The sequence below is a fragment of the Lycorma delicatula genome, chromosome 8 (genome assembly GCF_047948215.1).
Source record: "Lycorma delicatula isolate Av1 chromosome 8, ASM4794821v1, whole genome shotgun sequence".
NCBI classification, from domain to species: Eukaryota; Metazoa; Arthropoda; class Insecta; order Hemiptera; family Fulgoridae; genus Lycorma; species Lycorma delicatula.
This window is the reverse complement of record NC_134462.1, coordinates 10,099,299-10,119,693: the sequence shown is the minus strand read 5'-3', so window position 1 is coordinate 10,119,693 and position 20,395 is coordinate 10,099,299. Positions and strand designations below refer to the sequence as shown.

General features: G+C 30.3%; 1 protein-coding gene across 2 annotated transcripts in view; it reads left to right on the top strand.

Annotated features, from left to right (window-relative positions):
- The window catches only part of LOC142329573 (LETM1 domain-containing protein 1), a 41,662-nt gene continuing 21,267 nt past the window's right edge, over positions 1-20,395 (top strand). Inside the window, exons 1-3 of one of the 2 annotated variants that reach the window (XM_075374261.1) lie at positions 1-180; positions 2,455-2,605; positions 11,635-11,825. In XM_075374261.1, coding sequence (XP_075230376.1) covers positions 101-180; positions 2,455-2,605; positions 11,635-11,825 — 422 coding nt within the window. In that variant the 5' untranslated portion in view covers positions 1-100. Of the gene's footprint in view, positions 181-2,440; positions 2,606-11,634; positions 11,826-20,395 lie in introns of both variants that reach the window. The other variant, XM_075374262.1, reaches the window with a different exon arrangement.

Sequence of the window (20,395 nt, the reverse complement as noted above, 5' to 3'; positions counted from 1 at the left end):
TTAAGTTTCTGTTTTTGCTCGGTAAAGTGTTTATAAATTGAACTTGGAATTTTTCTTTTATAAATTTGTTTCTTATGTGATATTGTGAAAAAGTTTTAAAATGTTTTTGTCGTACTATTTTAGTAAAAAGCTGATTAATAAACGTGAGTTGTCAGCTGTAGTCAAATCTCTTACTTTGAGGTTAGTACTCCTCATAATTAATTGCGTAAAAGGTTATTAATGTTGCCCTATACTGTCATAGGACGTTACAGAATTACAGGAAAAAGGAAAAGACTATTAATAAAGTTACTTTATTTATTGTAGATAATAAAGTAAGCCATCTTGTGTAAACTGGTTTTTGAGTAATTAGATACGTTAAGTAAATGCAGTTTGCGTTATAGATTGTAAATTGTTGATGCTGGTAAATTAACGCTTCCCCAGTACTTGAACACTAATGGTTGGTACGTCGAGTTATTACCAGAAATACATTTCAAAATTTATAAACCCATTCGTTCATATGGAAAATGAGAACTTCAAAAACTGTAAATCAGATTTCTGTCTTGTTTTGATTTAAACTTTCTTATTATCGAGATGATAGTTCAGTATTTTATTATAACAGTTTTCTCAGTTTTTATTACTATGAGTTCTGATTGGTTAATGAGCGCTGTGGTCACTTGGTACTATTATTTATCCTCTAGGTTTCTTAGAAAAATTCATTCGTTGTACCTCTTTTACATATGTTTTTCTAGAATTGGCTCAAACTATCTTGAAATTGTAATTACATTTGGGATCGTGTCCAAAATAAAAAAATATATGATTGTAAATTTTTATGTAGGAGAAGTTAACAAATAATTATTTTCTAGAAGCAGAAAAATCCAATAAACCCTAGTTATATTTTTACCAAGTTGGACAGTACTTTAAGAGAAGTTGTGGGAGGGGGTCTTGGTGAATATAAACATATATTGTGGGCATTCTTGTAAGCAACACTTTTCAGTAATACATGTATATTATACTAATTTTAATTTTTATTTGTCAGATTTATGACAGTAGTTGTGCTGGTTACATATTGTGTTACCAGGATGATTACTAGTCTGTTAGGCAGCAGTAAGGTGAAGAGGGATGTAAATCATGCATGTCACTTCAGAAAAAATATGTATATATATATATATATATATAATATTGTTTTTACGATGACTTTATGTGCAGTTAAGGAAATATGTAATTACTTAATTAGGGAAACATTTATCTGATTAAGTAAACATAAATTATGGCTCTTTCCTAATTAAGGAAACAAAATTATTTTGGAGGTCTGTTTATTGTTTTATTCTATTATATGTAAGAGAATAATTGTAGTCATAAATAAAACTTAAATTCATCTCTTTCAGAAAAAAAAGAATTATAAACAATCCAAAAGCAAGTAGAGTAAATTCTGTTACCAATATATTTTTAGATAACAACTCATCATTTTCTTAGTGGTTGCTTTCTATTTAATAACTTTATTTTGATATAACTGTATATTATTTGTTTATTATGAAAGATTATGAAGAAAAGTCCCAAGCTACTTAAATTGTGAGGTTTATTTTTTATACCCAAAAATCTCGCATAGCCTGTCAAGTTTTGTAACTCTAATGAGTGGAAAATCTTTCTGGCCAGTTAAAAATATTCACAATAACATTTATGAAGGTTCCAAATTTGTGTAATCACTTCTACTCTAGAAACTGACATTCAAAAATGATTCATTTTAAATCTCTTTATGGCTTTTAATCTCAGTATGTAAGAAAATTTTCCATATATAGTAATGAAATATAGGACCTTAATCAAGCAACCTTTAATGGAACTAGATCAGGAAGACTGAGAAAGAACTATTTTAGATTTGTAAATTATTATCTACATTGATTTTGTTTGGAATATGTATAAGTTTGCCAGATAAAACTATTACAATGAATTTGGTGGTAATTTAATTTAGGAAATGCAGGGGTATGTAACAAAAGACACCTAAAATCAGTTACTTGCAGCTCACAGGACACGCAATATTGCTACTTAAGGCAGTATAGATCAATGTCTATTGATGATAGCCTAATGATTTACCTTCTGCTGTACTTATCTTTTGCCCTCTCTATCATTGAAGATGCCGTGAGAATTGTCACTTGTGTTGACACAATGTTAAAAATCACTGGACAGGTTCTTTTTAATGAGACATTCTGATATAGTGACTGCCTTTGAGACTATCCATTGATTCTATTACTTGCTCAGAAGTTAACGTATGAACCCTAACTAGTGGCTTCTTATATTATAGTCAATGAAAAAAAAGTTTATTATATCAATAATTAGTGTTATGAAATGCTTATTATATACAGCCTTCTTCTTCCAAATCGTAATCTAAGAATGATGTAGTATAATGTCAATTATTTTCTGTAATGTATTTGTTTTGTTTTTATTAGAAATATCATATTAATTGCAGGTTTAATTTTGCAGAGGTATGCACTGGGGGAAAAAGCAAAATGAGCCCAGAGAGCAGTATTTTTTGTCAAGGTATATGGCATTTATTGAACGTTATTCTGTTATTCTTGATAAACGTTTTCCTAAAGCAACACAGCTATATAGAGTGTTTATGTTGGGAACAAAGGTAAATGTAATTTAGCATGCTTCAAATTGTAAGATATAATATTAGTTAAATTGAAAAAAAATACATTAGGTGTACATTGAAACGTAGATATCGGTTTGTCAGTATTTTATAAATTTGAATTTTTAAATGGTGACAAAAATTGTTGATGGTTGCAAAAATTAGAATACAGATTTTAAAGATTACAAGAACTTTTCAAAAGGATTTGTAAATATGCTTAATTTTTTTATAATTTTCTGATAGATGATGAAAATGAATAATGTTGAAACAGAGAACTTGCCCGTTAACAGTCATGTGATTGGTACAGTATTAATTAGATGACCTACATTTTAATGATTAATAGACTTTAATACATAAAAAAAATTTACTCCTAAAAGTTAATGCTATACAGGATTTTATACAAATTGTATTTTTATCATAAATAATTTATCAACTGTTAAGTATATATACGAGCTGCTACCCAAAAGTTTGGGGAATTTTACAATAAAAATAAAATAGCTTACCATAACTTATAATTTCCACTGTCTCCTTCAAAGTTAATCCCCTTGGGCATTGATACAGTGATCCCAGCATTTTTCCCATGATTCCATGGATCCCTGGAAGTCTGCAGGTGTAAGTGTTCGAAGCATGTTCTGCATTTCTTCCTGAATCTCTCAATTGTGTTAAAACGATGGCCTTTCAATTGAAATTTTATTTTTGGAGAGAGAAAAAAGTTGCACGGGGCAAGATCAAACGAATAGGGTGGGTGGGGAATCACTGCCATCTTTTTGGAAGCCAAGAAATTCCGAACGGCTAGCGATGTGTGCGTGGGTGCATTGTCATGGTGCAGAACCCAGCTGTTGTTACCCCACAGATCTGAACGTTTACGCCTAATGCTTTCACGTAACCACTTCAAAACTTCACAATAGAACATTCCATTGACAGTTTGACCAAGAGAAACAAATTCCTCATGGATAATGCCTTTGATGTCGAAAAAAAAAAATCATCATGGACTTCACGTTGCTGTGAACTTGGCATGCTTTTTTTGGCAGCGATGAATTTGGCGACTTCCACTGTGACAACTGCTGCTTAGTTTCAGGGTCATACCCATACACCCATGTCTCATCACCGGTTATGATGTTGGAGATGAAGTTAGGGTCATCTCTTGCTGAATTTTTCAATTCACTACAGACAGCTATGCGATTTTGTTTCTGGTCACTGTTCAACAGTCTCTGTACGAATTTTGCAGCAATGCATCTCATGTTCATATTGTTTGCACGAACCCATATGATATTTGTACGATTGCACAAACATCATGGATTGTTTGTCTACGATCTGCAACAATAGCCTCTCGCACTTTCGCGATGTTTTCCGGTGTTGTGCTTGTGATGGTCTTCCTCAACGCTCATTGTCATCGACTGTCGTTTGTCCATCTTTGAATCGTTTGTACCACAAAAAAGTTTTACTTTTACTTGTAGCATTGTCACCAAATGCTTCCACAAGCATGCGATGGGTTTCTGCACCAGGTTTTTTAAGCATGAAGCAAAATTTGATGCAGGTTCTTTGGTCTTTAAAATCTGCCATTTAGAACTTCACCGAAGCTGTAAAACACGTTACACAACCGCACAAAAGTCAACAATGCAGCCTCTCACCATCACAGCTGTTGGAACACTGATCACAAAGAGTACTGTTAGCCACATCTAGCGGCAGCGGGTTGTACCAGCAATGGTTCGCACACGAAATTCAAATTCCTCGAACTTTTGGGTAGCACCTCGTATATTATTTATACACACACATAATACATTTTTTTTAATAATTGCTGCCTTGGCTTATTATCTTAGTTAGGTTTAATTATTCTAAATCTTTATTATACGCTGGTTAAATCAAATAAATAATAGTCTATTATTTTATATTACAAATTAATCATAATAACATATATACCAATATTATTTTGAACTTGTAATAACAGTATGTATATCAATATTGTATTAACACATGTTGATTCATTGACAGCTGACAGAAGACTGACTATTTTAGTCAGAACCATTGTAAAGTAAAACCTTGCTTTTAGCGTGGAGGGAGCCAAGTGCAGCCGTCTGAAGGATTTAAAAAATTTAAAAGTTCTTTAAATAAAATTTAAAGTTCCTCATTAATAATAAAATCAAAAGAACATGAAGTGAAATTTGAGTTTTAACATAACTGCCTGTCAAAAATCATACGATATATATATTTTTATTACTGGTTTTTTATATATTATAAATTAAATTATTACAAACAAATGAATCATGTGATTTTTGCAATTACAAATAAGCTAATACATAACACAATCCACAATGAAGCATTTTAACTGAACAACAAACGAAGTTTAGTTATGAATAAATGAACCAGAATATATTAAATTGTTAATCTTTATGATTAGTTGACATAGTAATTAAGTTCATTGTAATATAATATTAATATTATTCATATAAATGTATAATAAATTAATTAAAACCTCATAATAAATAACCTATATAGTATTTCAATTAATAATAATCAGCGTATTGCTAAATAAATAATAATACGATTGAATAATTTAATCTGTAACAGTTTGAAATTACATTCACATTAATCTTAAATAATAAATAACTCTAGGAATCCTAATCCTCAAAATCAAACAATTATTACTGGTGTCTTATTGCACTTTATATATATAAATCAATACATAATAATATACTGTATAACATAAATGTGAAATCATTATTAAATTAATACAAATATGTAAGTTAGATTATAAATATTAAAACAATATTTATGAGCATTTCACATTTATCTTATAAGAATATAATCAAATGAAATTACAAGAACAATAGTATGAAATAATTAAACCAATAAAAAATATTTCGTAAAAACATTATTTAAAAAAATTGTTTGAGATTGGTAATAGGCATAATTTATGCACAGATCTTCTGTTGTGTTAAAACTTTATATAATTCCTCAAAATTAAGGATCTTTTGTCCAATAACACAAAGTATATGGAATTTAACGCCTTTGATTGAGCTTTCCTATAAACCACCGAAGTGGGGTGAAGAGGGTGGAATAAATGATCAGATCAGAACAAATGAATCAGACCTTGTGCAGTAGTGAACGCTTGAATGTCTGATTTTAGTTTTTTGAATTTAAAAGTTGACACAAATTATAAAGTATATTTTTGGCGGAACGGAAATTTGAACCGTTATCAGAAAAGACTTGAGTGCGAATACCCCAACGTGATATAAATCTTTTAAATGCTGCAATAAGTCAGATCAGAGACTAATTCTAGATGGATAGCTTTAGTAGTGAGACATATGAAGGTGCCATATAAGATTTATTTGAACTTTTAGACCTCTGCCTAACATGAATCATACATAATAGGACCGCCATAGTCTACTGTGCAAGTAGAGAAATACTATGATTGTTGTGATATTATTATTTTGTAATTTATTGGAAGTTGTTTCAGACTGAGCATTGATATTTTTAGCACTTGCAACCTTTTGTGTACACTTACTAGCAATACTAATTGGTTTTTTTTTCGAAAGACACATGGAATTCATAATTTGTAACAAATCTTCTAATAGCCTGAGTTAGATTAGTTCTGTCATGATTTTCTTGATTACTATTTTGTTTTTGTTTTGTGTTTAATTTTCTATTTTTGTTTTCATTTGTTACATCTGACTTCAAAGATGTCATCGGTTCGTCTCTTTTAATATTACCATATTGTTCCATCATTTCTGATTCTTTCAGTCCTTGGACATAAGATTGACTTCTCATATCTTTTACAGTGAATTTCTTTGATCTGTCACGTTCTTTTATATGAGTTGCTGAATCATTGTTCAATTTAATGGTTTTGATTATCTTTATTTTCTTTGTTCATCTGCTTCTCCATCTGTGCTCTTTCCATAAACAATACGATTTGTTTTCAGTGATTCATAAATATTACAGTTACAAACAGAGCTAGTTATTACAGGTTTATCTGAATTAGATGATTCTTTTTCAATTAATTTTTTATTTTTCCTATTCTCCTCTAGTTTTTAAATTAGGTGTTCGGCTCTACCACTTGTATTAATATTATTAAGAATTGGCTGTGTATAACAATTGTACATATTCCTGGCTGATCCCCATTCATTAACTTTGATTCCGACTGCAATTTTCTTAGCATTTGCTTCAGATATTTCTACCAATTTATCATCTTGGTCTTCAGCTAGCATTCTAACACTTCTTGGCACACTGCGACATTGTTGACATAATTTATTTTTTTCAGTTGGAATGATTTTTTTATCGCATGTTAACACATTAACTCTCTTTTTATCATCAATTTCTATTTTAGATTTTTGTTCAATATCATTATCATTAATTTTAGATGATGATTGCTGTTTTGTAAATAAATGTTTAATGTTGTTATAACTAAATCTGTTAGCATCTTTATTTTCTAGATTACTCAATCTTTTTTCAATTTGTTTTACTCAATATATTTTTCTAGATTGTACAATCTTTGTTATCATTAAAACATTAATCATTAGTACTTTTTATATTGTCACTTATCATCTTAATCACAGGTATTAGATTCCTTACTACATTCATTTGACTTGTCTATTATGTCTTTTTTTAATATTTAGACATCTGTCATCTACTTTTGAACTTACAACAATATTTTTTGTCCTTTTCTTATCATTCAATAATAAATGGTGATTATATCTTAAAATTTTGATTATTGTTATGTCTTTTATTCTTCTTCATTTTCAATGAATTTCTTTTTGTATCATCTTCCGTCAATTCTTCAACAATAACCATATAATTTAACTTTGTAAATGGTTTTTGTTGTATAGGTAATTCAATTGATTTTGCAACTGTTATGTCATCGATAATAAATTTTAATGGTAGTGTACTAGCACTTCGTTTTCTTTTAACTGTTGGCCTTTTAACAGATATTTATAAACCATCTTGTTTACATCATTATTAGAATCATTTGCTTTATTGTTAGATGTAATATCTGTTTCATTTGGAGCTGTTGCATTCATTTCATTGATGATATCATCGATTGGTAATGTTTTTGATGATATTTTACCAGTATATTTCTTTTTTGTTTTCCTTTCAATATGATTATGTTTAACAGTACCACTATGACTAATATCTTCAACCCTTGTACTCGAAGTTAAATCAGCATTATTTTTACGACTTGAAGGCATCAAATGTAACTGTTTCTTCAATTTTCCAGAAATTCTCGAGTATAGTTGAGAGATTTAATGAGTGTTATGAACAAGAAAAGATGCAACAGTATTGTTGCCCTTAATGTTATTAGGAAGGCGACCACTAAGTATATATCCTAATTTAGTTTCCTGAATAACAGGATATCTGGAATTTCTAATGCATTTCTCTGGTATGATAAGACTTAAATAGAATTAAGCTCCAATTAATGTCAGTGTTATTTGCTTTGTTGAACTTGGGACCTGCTAAAAATAAATTATGAAGAAGATTAAAATTAGTAATGTCAAATGTGGTTGATGGAAGGCTGTCTGATATATCAGCTAAAACATCACATTACACTTTAAATGGTTTTTATATTGAGAGTGTAATGTTAGTATAAAACTGTATTTGGATTGAATGAGTTACTTATGCCTGAAATGGGGATATCATTTTTATTCCAAGTCCTAATTTTCAGGCAAATTTATGTGTGCAAAAATTTGCCTGGCTACCAGAATCTAACAAGATTCTACACGAATAATGATTACCATATATGTCATTGGTGTTATATATGATTGTTGATAAAAGTATATTTTCTTTTGACTGATTATTAAATGAACAATAGGCATTATTTTCAGGCTTATTGCTATCTAAATTAGAATCATTAATTTTGTTCAAATGAATAAGAGTATTATGTTTTTTTATTACAAATCTGACATTGATATTTTGAATGACATTCATTAATAGAATGACCTTTACATAAACAATTAGAATAACAATTATTATATCCCGCAAAAAGGCCTTACAATCCTCAATGGACAAATTTAAAAATTCTTTTCAATATGGTAAATGATGATTTGAATTACACAACAAACATTGCTTAGACTTAAATTTTGAATAAAAACTGACATTTCCTTTAAATTTCTTGTTATAATTCAAGGTAAAGCGCTTGTTAAAAGCTTTGGTTGAATTGTTATGACACTGTCCTTTTGTTTCATTTTCTATTTTGACTTCCGTGTTTGAAGTGAATGCATTAATATTTTCTAGAAGTTGTTTTCTGGAGTTACGAAATTCAATAAAATTGAAGGTGGGAAACCTTTCATTTGATAACTTTTCCTTCCATAATCTTGAAATACTGTAAACCAATTTTGATGTGGAAATTTCAGTAATAAATTTTGATAAAGTATCTACCGATTGATTTTATTTTTATAGAATCTGACCTTAAAATGCGTTCAGCGTTATGAAATGCAATTATGTATTTGTTATCAAATCATGTATTTAATAATTCTAGAGCAATAATATAATTTTCTTTAGTTATTGGTCAATTTTTAATGATCGCTAAGGCTTCATCCTTCAGATGAATGTAAATAATGTAATTTTTGGTTATTAGATAAGTCATCTCTATTTTGTACTAAATCAATAAATATATTAAAATGATGCTACCACTCTTAACAAATTATCTCCGAATAAAGCTATATTAATGGGTTGTAGTTGTGTTTGTTTAAATGTAGTATTTGAACTAAATTCTTTATAAGATGATTTTTGACTATTATTTATTAAATGTTCAATTTGGACTCTATAGTTCACAAGTCTTCTTTGACTTAAGTACAATCCAAAGCTAAAACATCATCAAAATATTCCAATTCATTTTCTGATTGAATGTTGTCATATTTGCTTTGCAATTCAAGAAGATTCCTTATTTTAATTTGTAAGGTGGGAATATCACTTTGTGAAGGATCATAATTGTGAGTAAATGTACCAATCCTAGTTATAGCGGCTTTTACTAACCCTGTTAGTCTAATTAATTGTTCCCTACCCATAATAATAGTAATTTAAATTAACAATGTGAATTATTAATAAAGTAAATTAAATGTGAAGTGAATCAAATAATTTTACATAAATGATAAAACAATATAAGTTAAATATAATAAATTAAATAGCTATTACGCAAATGATGTTGTAGATCTAAAATGTTGCAATCCCTTTTATTGTAGTAATTTGTTGATTATTAAGATTCTTGAAATTTCAAATTACATCTGCAATTCCAGAAAATCCAAATGATATTCTTCAAAATTTCAAATGATATCTAGGGTTCTGGAATACCAAAATGATGTTTCTTCAAAATTGCAGATTATATCTGGAGCTGGAGTACTAAAAATGATGTTCTGTCAAAATTTCAAATGATATCCGTGGCCGGAGGAGTAAAAGTGTTGAATAATTGCCACCTTGGTTAGGTTTAATTATTCTAAATCTTTATTATTTGCTGCTTCAATGAAATAAATAATAGTCTTTATTATTTTGTGTTGTAAATTAATATTATTATAATATTTGAACTTGTAATAATAATTTAAACATTATATTTATAAACATTATTTTATTATAATATTTTTACTCTTAAATATTTTATTATTAATTTTTACTCCTCAGGTAGAAACAGTTGCTACATTATTGCTAAATATTCATTCTTAGTAACTTAGTTTTAAAAATGAAAATTTATTTTAATACTTATAACCAGATTAATAAATTTAATATAAATATTCCATCTAAAATTTGTGATCCAGATATTTTATTTGTTGAGTGACTATTTTATTTTTAATATAATCTAAATTATTTTATTTGTTTTCTGGTTAAATTTTTACCTAACATTAGAAAAATAGAAATTGAAAAAGAGTAGGCAGTCCTTATCTTGATTATAGACAGACCATTGAAATTAATAAAAAAAAAAAATACATGAATATGTATGTTATATTATTGAGAAAGTATGAACGGATTGTTTAAGTTGACAAAGAGAAGTTTATTCAGATTAAGGCATCCTGGGCGTCCCAGAACATTAACATTTGATGACAATGTTGAAAAAGTGAAGAAAATGATATGGATAATTGTCGAATCACTATCCCACAGTCAATAAGGATTAATACTTGGAAGTTCTATGCTGTTTACATGAAGCAATCCAAAGAAAACGCCTGAATTTGTGGCAAAACAATTCATGGCAATAGCACCACGGTAATGCACCTGCTCACACTTCACTGCTTGTTCATGAATTTTTGGTCAAAAACAACATTGTAATGATGCCTCAGCCTCTGTAATCATTGGACATGGCCCCCCTGTGACTTCTTCCTTTTCCCAAAGCTGAAAAGCAACATGAAAGACAATGTTTTGACAACATTGAAGAGATGAAGACAGAATCACTGAAGGAGCTGAATGTCATACCAGAAATTGTGTTAAGAGGTGCTTCAAAAATTGGAAAAAAACTTGGCACAAATTTATTATGTAGTAATTTGAAGGTGACAAAATCAATATTAATGAATGAATAATGATTTTTTGAGAAAAATTAAAATTCTGTGTATTTTTTGATCAAATGTCATATAATAGTAAGTCATATAAAAAAAAGTTGTTACCTGTCTATTTATCACAAGAACATATGACACTAATGTTATCAGATTTATCTAAATAAGTTTGTAATTTAACTACCAGTTTGTTCCATGGCTTTGTCATCTAATACAGAACCAAGTTTTCTGTGGCATATTTTCAAAAACTGAATGAAATGCTGAGTGATAAGATTATTGGATGTGTAAAATGAGTATATTTGATTTCAGTTTCTTTGTGTGAAGATCTGTTTACTAGAATAAAAATAAATTTACTTTCATAAATATCTTCTAGTTTTTTAGTGGATTCAAAAGAAAAAAAAATTGAAGAGGATTCATATATCGCATTCAAATTGTGTTTTTTTTTTTCATAGATATCATTTTATTTTTTATTTTTGTATAATTTTCCTTATGTCTTATGTGCTTTATATTAACTAAATAATGTCACATTGTTTTTGTTATTTTTAATAAACATTTATTTATTTTTAGGATTTCTATGCAGATTTAAAAAATTACATTGTTGTTGTAAGAAAAAAGAATTTGAGTACAATGGGTTTGCATTCATTAAAAAGAAGTGAATTACAGTTATATTATAAAATGCCTAAGGATATTGTTAAAGTAACACCAGTTCTTATAGTATCGTTGTTACCAATGTTTACTTATGTTATATTTCCTTTGCTGTAAGTAGAGTTATTCCTTTTTTCTATAGTTGTTTATATTATTACATGTATGTATAAATTGCATCTGATCATATAGTCTTTACACTTAAGTCCTACAAAAACTCTTGCCTACAAAAACTTACAAAACCTACAAAAACTATCTTTGTTGATGATTTCATCAACAAAGAAAAAATATTGTTGTTGTTTGTATAATGAGGTTGGATTCCTTCATTTTTTTGGTATATTTCATGATATTTTGTCATATGTATATATATATATATAGAGAGAGAGAGAGGTATAGAGAGAGCTCTATAAAATATAAATAAAAACTATGTAAGGGATAGCCCAAGAGTTAGTTGTACTAACAGAAAAAAATATATATAAATAGAATATGTATGAAAATCCTTTTATTTACCTGGAAGTATCATTAAGATACTTTTCTACATAACTTGTTTATTTAAACATTTATTATAGCATGACAATTTTTTCCTTCATGATGCATACTAAATAAAAAGTGTTGCATTTTCAATGCATTTTTGAGCTTTTTTGATCGTTGATCTTCAGTCATCTTTCTCAGCCCCTTTAAGTTTTCATAACATGATTCCACATTAATCATAGAAATCATTCAGCATGTACACCTTATTAATTGAAGAAACAGGTCAGCATCTTCTTTCCGGCAGATGAAAACTTTCAACAATTTTTTAGAGATATGGAATGTTTCCACTTAAGTAAACTCTATCTCATTTAAATAAAACTATATTGACCATCTGTGATTACAATTTTATCCAAAAAGTCATTTCCTTCCTTCACATAACAAAAAAAAATCCAAAAATATAGTAGCTTTTGCAAATGTTTCTCCTAGTGTTCTGCTGTTAATAAACAAGACAAATTGTTTGACATTTCAGGTGATTGCTCTAAGATGATTTTCATGCTTACTTGTTTGCAAAATACCCAGTTCAGCTGCAATTTCATAGATTTTGATTTGCTTATTTATAAAAAAAAATTCATAATAAGAACATTCATAAACAACAATGAATGTTGTTACCATTTATCAGAAAATTTAAATTGTTATGATAAAAAAAAAAAAAAAATAGTAAATGTCATGATTTAATCAATAGTTAGATTGCTAGCTTATAAATATATATTTTATAAATAAATATTACATTTTATTTTAATATCTTCGGTCAGTGAATGTTCTTAGGTAATATTGTATTCATGTTGATTAAAGTTCCTTTGTTATTAATTGTAGCAGAAATTACTTATATTCACTACGCTACTCTAGGAAGTTTTGTTGCATTTTTAGGAATAATATTATTTCCTGTTCCTGCCAACTTGCACCACCAAATAAACTCTAGAATATATAAGAATAAAACCAATGTCATATATGTCATTTCTGCATGGGTAAAACAGGAATACACACATACAAACACACATACAGAGAGAGAGACGCACAGACAGACACAGAGACACACAACATAAACACACACAAACAGACGCACAGAGACAGACACACACATACACACACAGAGGCACACAGACAGACAGTAGACACACACACAGGCACACAGAGCCAGACACACATACACAGACATACACAGAGCCAGACACACATACACAGACATACACACACACACACAGACAGACAATAGACACACAGACACACACAGAGCCAGACACACATACACACACACACAGAGGCACACAGACAGACAACAGACATTCACAGACAGACAGATAGACACACACAGAGAGAGAGAGAGAGAGAGAGAGAGAGACATGCACAGACACGGGCGTGCGCACGCACACACGCGCGTCGAACCTCTCTTAATTCGTATTTCAAGGGACCAATTTTTTTTTTCAATTTAGGGAGTTTTCTATTCAGAGAGGTAAAATAATGAAACTAAATAATTTTACAGAAAAATGTAATAATTTAATAAAGATTTATGTTAATTTATAATAATGTACTACAGTACTAAATTACATTATGCATATTTTACATGTGCATAGTATTAAGTAAAAATTTAAAAAAAATGAAATTAGTACAATACCTTTAATTATTTTTTGAAAAAGTCTGTATTTTTTTTTCGAATTTTCTTCTGACAGATTTGAAAATCAAGGGCATTTTCAATCTTCATTAATGCACTAAATACACAATCTTCAATTTTGCTTGAACTTTCAAATTATGTTCTAAGATTATTTATTGCTGATTTCACATCTGTTGCTGTAATTGTAATTTCTCCTTGTTCCATTTCATCATCTTCATCGGAATCCTTATCAATGGTTAAATGTGACACAGACATTGTTGGGTAAATTACAAAAAATTAAACATAACTCGTTTGCCAAAAAGTATTGGACTTTAATCACACAAAATAAACTGAATATAGGATAACAATAATAAAATCTGCAATTTAACAAAGACTGAAAACAAAAGAACTTAAATCACCTTTTTTCACAATCATATACTTATAAACATAACATCAATAAATATAGTATAACTGGAAAACTGTTGCATTATTGACATATTCCATTTTCCATGTATTTTTGTGATAAATTATGCTTCAAAAATAGAAGTAACATCGGTAATTTTGAAAACCAAGAAACTTTGTAGATCTGATCCCAGCTGCATGTGTACTTAATACTTCAATACAAGAACTGAATGGAGCATCTGCATCGGCAATGGTCGTTTAATCATTAATCTTAAGTAAAAATTCAAAATATATTTACAAGTGATCAATGATGTAAAGTGAACGAAGTTGATAATTAGTCCTTGAGTATGTTTAACTGATATGAAAAGTTCACGTTTTAAACACACCGACACGTTTAACAAATTTAATGCGTTCACTTGAATCACGTCGGGGTTGCCAAAATTATGTTTAGTATAAATGCAGATGAATAAGATTCACGCAATAAAAACTAAATAGAAATTAAGTTTAATAAAATTAATGTTTATATAAGAACGTTTAGTATAACACATGATACAATAAGCTTGTACTGAACTGAATGGTTTAATAGTTAAAAATGGAATGATTTTCCTATTGCCTACCATTGCCAAAACAACTGCCCTTAGCAACGATAAACATATGTATATTTGTTGGAAGTATGAATTGCGTTAGAAATGCAACATACCGCTCACCTTGGATACATCAGTTTTTAACATGAACAAACATGAACAATTACAAACATTAAAACATAATAAAACAGAAAATTGAACAATGAAATTAATACAAAAATGTTTAGCACTTAATGGAATAGAGGTTAAATTTTGAATGTGTTGGGTAAATAGTAACTTCTTTCACCTTTTCTTTTTTCCTGTTTAATTTCCGGTAACTACAGTTTAGATAATACTTCAGAGGATGAATGAGGATGATATGTATGAGTATGAATGAAGTGTAGTCTTGTACATTCTCAGTTCGACCATATCTGAGGTGTGTGGTTAATTGAAACCAAACCACCAAAGAACACCGGTATCCACGATCAAGTATTCAAGTCCGTGTAAAAATAGCTGGATTTACTAGGACTTGAGCGCTGGAACTCTCGACTTCCAAATCAGCTGATTTGGGAAGACGCGTTCACCACTAGACCAACCCGGTGGGTTGGGTAAATAGTAACTGTTTTTAAGAATCATTAAGACCACAGCAGACAAAATAGAAAATTACAGTGAACTTGACACTACGAGAAGACCTTGAATCCACTAGACCAAATCTACTTTACGCATTGGCGTAAACAGACATGATGATATCATTGGTTGGAATGGCACTAACTGCAATATAATCATCAAGAGTGCGAACAAGTCAAATGAAATTTCATCCTTTTGAAATTGAGAAAGGGTCTACAAATTATTTTGATTTTTTCCAGATGAAAATCCATAAGTTTTGAAGCAATTACAATTGATTCTGGACAGACATTCTTCCATGCTTTGTCAACGAAATGTACAACCTGTAACATAGTTATATACATTTTCCTGCGCCATCTTCAACACCTGCTATAATTTCACGCATTTCTTTTCTGTAGAGTTTTACATTTTTTTAATAATTTTTTGATCAAGGGGTTGGAGTTTTGACATTGTATTGGCAAGCAGAAATTTTACTGTAATTTTCTTCAATGTCGGAATATAATTATACACAGTGCAGTTATTCATAAATAACAAAATGTTTCTCTTCTGTTTCACATTATCTTTGTCTAGATTAATTAATTGTTCTAAAAGTAATTTAGCCGTCATTCATGCTTTTTTGTTTGCAGCATAGTAACTGGAAGAGATTTTATGTTCTTGAAACTCCTAGGTTTGGCAGATTTTCCAATAAAAAAAAAAAGTTAATGTTTTTCTGTACCCGTATGTTAGCGATAAGTAACAAGGTAATTCTCTCTTTACTGTTCTTTCCACCATGGCATTTGTCATTTTTAAAAGCCAGAGTATGAGCTGGAAGACATTTGTAAAATAATCTGGTTTCATCAGCATTAAAAACATTTTGTGGTTAATAGTCTTTTAACAAAGCGATTAATCATTGTTTCCACGATTCGCATACATTTTCACTAACACTAGCACTTTTACCGCTAACTTTATAGAACGCAATACCATGTCTCTGGAATTTTTCTAACCATCTGTCGCTCGCTTGAAATTGTTTATGCCTCAACACCTCTGCAAACATCTGTGCTTTTTCTTTGGTGATTGAATCCTCTTAACTGACAGTATTATCTCTAATTTTTTAAAATTGTCAGTGAAGTGCTTGATGGAATTCCGCATTCGTGAGCAATGTCTTTCTTTTTTTATAGTCTTTATTCATAATCTTTATTTTATCACTGATAGATAATTCTGTATGTTTCCACTGTATGCTGATTATAAAACGCGGCTATTAAAAAGGTACAGTAGGCATACGTATCAAAGTTTAAACAAAAAGGAGCTAGAAGAGACAAAAATGTACTGTTACCACATATATGCCTAACTTAATACCAGCAGATGGCAACGGTAGTAGCTCAGATGTCAGTGGGAGTACAGCATACATACGCACTTGCACAAGCATCACTCCCGCCACACAGATGACCGTGCAGTTCTCCCACCATAGTGGCACAGCAGTCCTTCCACTAGCAGGTTCCAATAAAAGAACATACATGAGAGTAAATTTTCAATTCATCATCGACCACCACCTGGAGAAGACCAAGAAGAAGAAGAAGAAGAAGAAGAAGATCCCTGGCTGCCACAATGTGGGATGACCAATGCCGACCCGTCACTGCGGGGCTCTGGGGGCCACCATTGCCATGCTGTTGTGAGGATGCAACTGCTGCTGAGGGGAAGCCCAGTCTGATTTCTATGGACAAGCCGCAACACTTCGACTACAGCCAAGTCGACTTTGCCGGAGACCAGCTTCCGGACCCAACAGCTCTTTTCAGAGCTAATGCAAAAAACGGCCCTGTTTAGTGCCACCACCAGGTTTTAAATTTCAATGAGCCATCAAAGCCATATGGCGACAACAACACACCTTTTAAGGCTACTATAAGGTTTTAAATTGTCGCAACCCGTCGAAGCCATTCAGCGACGGCGACAACACAACAGCCCTTTTCAGGGCTACCATAAGGTTATAAGGTATCACGTGCCGCTGAAGCCATTTGGTGACAGTACGTAATGAATTGTAAATTTTAGAATGAAATAAAACTTGAATTCTGCAAGAAAATCTAGTGCATTGTGTAACCCTGTTTAGTGCCACCACCAGGTTTTAAATTTCAATGAGCCATCAAAGCCATATGGCGACAACAACACACCTTTTAAGGCTACTATAAGGTTTTAAATTGTCGCAACCCGTCGAAGCCATTCAGCGACGGCGACAACACAACAGCCCTTTTCAGGGCTACCATAAGGTTATAAGGTATCACGTGCCGCTGAAGCCATTTGGTGACAGTACGTAATGAATTGTAAATTTTAGAATGAAATAAAACTTGAATTCTGCAAGAAAATCTAGTGCATTGTGTAAATGTAAATTGTAAAACACAATTAGTAATAACAATTTTTATGTTAACTATGTTAAATCAAAACGCATACTCTAGTAAAATCTGACTCGTTATGCATAGCCTGCTGTAAGGAATAAGAAAGGATATTACTCATCATATAGTGGCACCATGTATGTACTTTCGTTATTGACTACTCCGGCAACGGTAATAAAACGGAAGTTGATTAACATTAGGCATACAGTACCAGATAAAATTCACAGTCCACACTAACGATTGCTATACACATGATTAAACTGAGTTTACTATCATGCTATCTATGCTTCTTTGGAAATCGTGTGCAGTATCTAAATTCTTTATTGAAAATGTTTAAAAAACGTTTTCATCAAAGAAATAATATTTATATCAAGTCTTCAAAATTTTCAAATAATGTAGGTGATTTAATTCGATTTAAAGAGGATTTTTCAAGGGGACAAAGTAAATATTCGATTTAGAAAGTTATTTGAATTAAGGAGATTCAATTTATGGAGGTTTGACTGTATTTTCAAACATTCTATCTACTGTGTAGAATAATATAATTAATTATAATATCAAAACCACAAAAATAGTAAGAACAATTTTTGGGTAAGTGTTCTTAAAATTTATAAAATATTAACATATCGAAGCTTGATATGATGATATTTTATGTGTAATATAGTAATTTTTAACTATCGAAGATGAAGTAATCTAATTTCTAAAGCCCAATATTCGTATGTGCGGGGGGTCTACAAAATCCCTATGATACACTGCAAAATGAGAGAGAGACTCCTCCAAGTTTAATGTGTTTTTCTCCCTATTGCAAACAAAGGTTTATGGACCAATTTTTTTTGTGGAACACAGTTACTGGGATTTCCGTTCCAGGACATGCTGGAAAACTGGCTTTTCTCTCAACTAAATGAAGATGCACAAGACTTTGTTTCTCAACTGGATGGAGTTCTGACCTATTGGCACCTAGGTGTTTGATGCTATCTGAATGAATCTCTACCTCAATGATGGATAGGACACGTTGGGAATGAAGGCCTGGCACTTCTGTTCCGATCTCCAAGATCACCTGATCTCATATCATGTGACTTTTTCTTGTGGGGATGTGTGAAAGATGTAGTTTACCTCTACCAACAAATTTGGTCGATCTGTGGAATAGTATCACAGCTGTGATGAACTCACTAACACAAGATATGCTTCCTCGTGTGTGGGACGAGGTCAGGCTATTGCTTAGATGTGAGCCGTGCAGGAGGAGGGGGCCAAATTGAACAATTATGAATTCTATATGTAAACTTTGTTGCGAGTATTATCAGATGTAATTTAGTTTACATATGTTATTATTCTTAATTTTTAATACAGAGTTACAAAATTGTGTATAATTTTGAATTGCCAGGCAAATAAAGTAAAATATTGTAGAATTTTGTACCGACTGATGATGCAGGATCCTGCGACAGTTGAATTTTACTATTAGTTTTTTAGGATTTCTCTTACTGTGTTTGGTAGTAATTTTGTTGTTATTTGAGGTTAATTGGCACTGTGGTTAGTAGGCTGATGAATTATTTGAATTTTCAGAAAATGTTATATATATATATAAAATTATTTAAAAATTCAAATAATTCATTAACATTTGACCACTGTGCTAAATTAAATTTAATATTAATTGAATATTTAACCACCTAAATGCACTGAACAGATTAGTTAAACTTTCAAATTAATACAAAGAATCGATTTTCATGGGCTCCTGCATCTTCAGCTGGTATTTAATTCTATAATTACATTAAAATCAATTGTTTTTTTAAATTCAGAATTTTAAAAACAACCGAAAAAAAAGGCCGAAATTGTTACTGTTTTATAATCTTGAATTTTATTGGGGATGAACACGCAACTCTGCTGCACAGTACTGGAGTAACAACTTTGACAATTTCCAAATTCTTAAAAAAACAATTGATTTTAATGTAATTGTAGAATTAAATACAAACTGAAGATGCAAGCTCCTGCAAATATTGATTCTTGGTAGTTTAACTTATCTGTTTACTGTGTTTCAGTGATTTAAGTTTCATTTAATATATAATTTATATATTATATGTATTATATATATAATATTATTAAGGAAGAAACTTACTTTTTAGATGTTGAACCAAACCCATAATTATAAGATGAAAAATATAGGAGGTAGAATAATATAAGAGATAAGTATAGGAGGATGAAGCTACTATGATGTATTTGACTTTTGTTTGAGGGAAAACTATAATCCTAAATTTGTTTGAGCCCAGCTAGGAGGTTATTTTGCAGAACAACATGGATGATAATCATTTAAATCACTTGGTCTGTAATAAGGACTGCAGGGAAGGTGATCAAAGATTTCAATGCAAATTATTTTAATTCAAACTGCTTGGTTCGTTTTATGAGTTGAAGCATTATCATGCAAAACATACAGTCTCATTGAACTGTATCCTGAATTTTTTTTATAGTTTATACAAGCATGATTCATTTTGAGTCCTAGAAAATAATGGCAAAAGTGGAGTAAGATTTTGTAATAAAAAGTTATGAATATATATTTCTTCCCAAAACAGATTATTTTCTATTTTTACAGTGATTCTTATTTAACCAAAAAATTATAAAAATTTATAGGT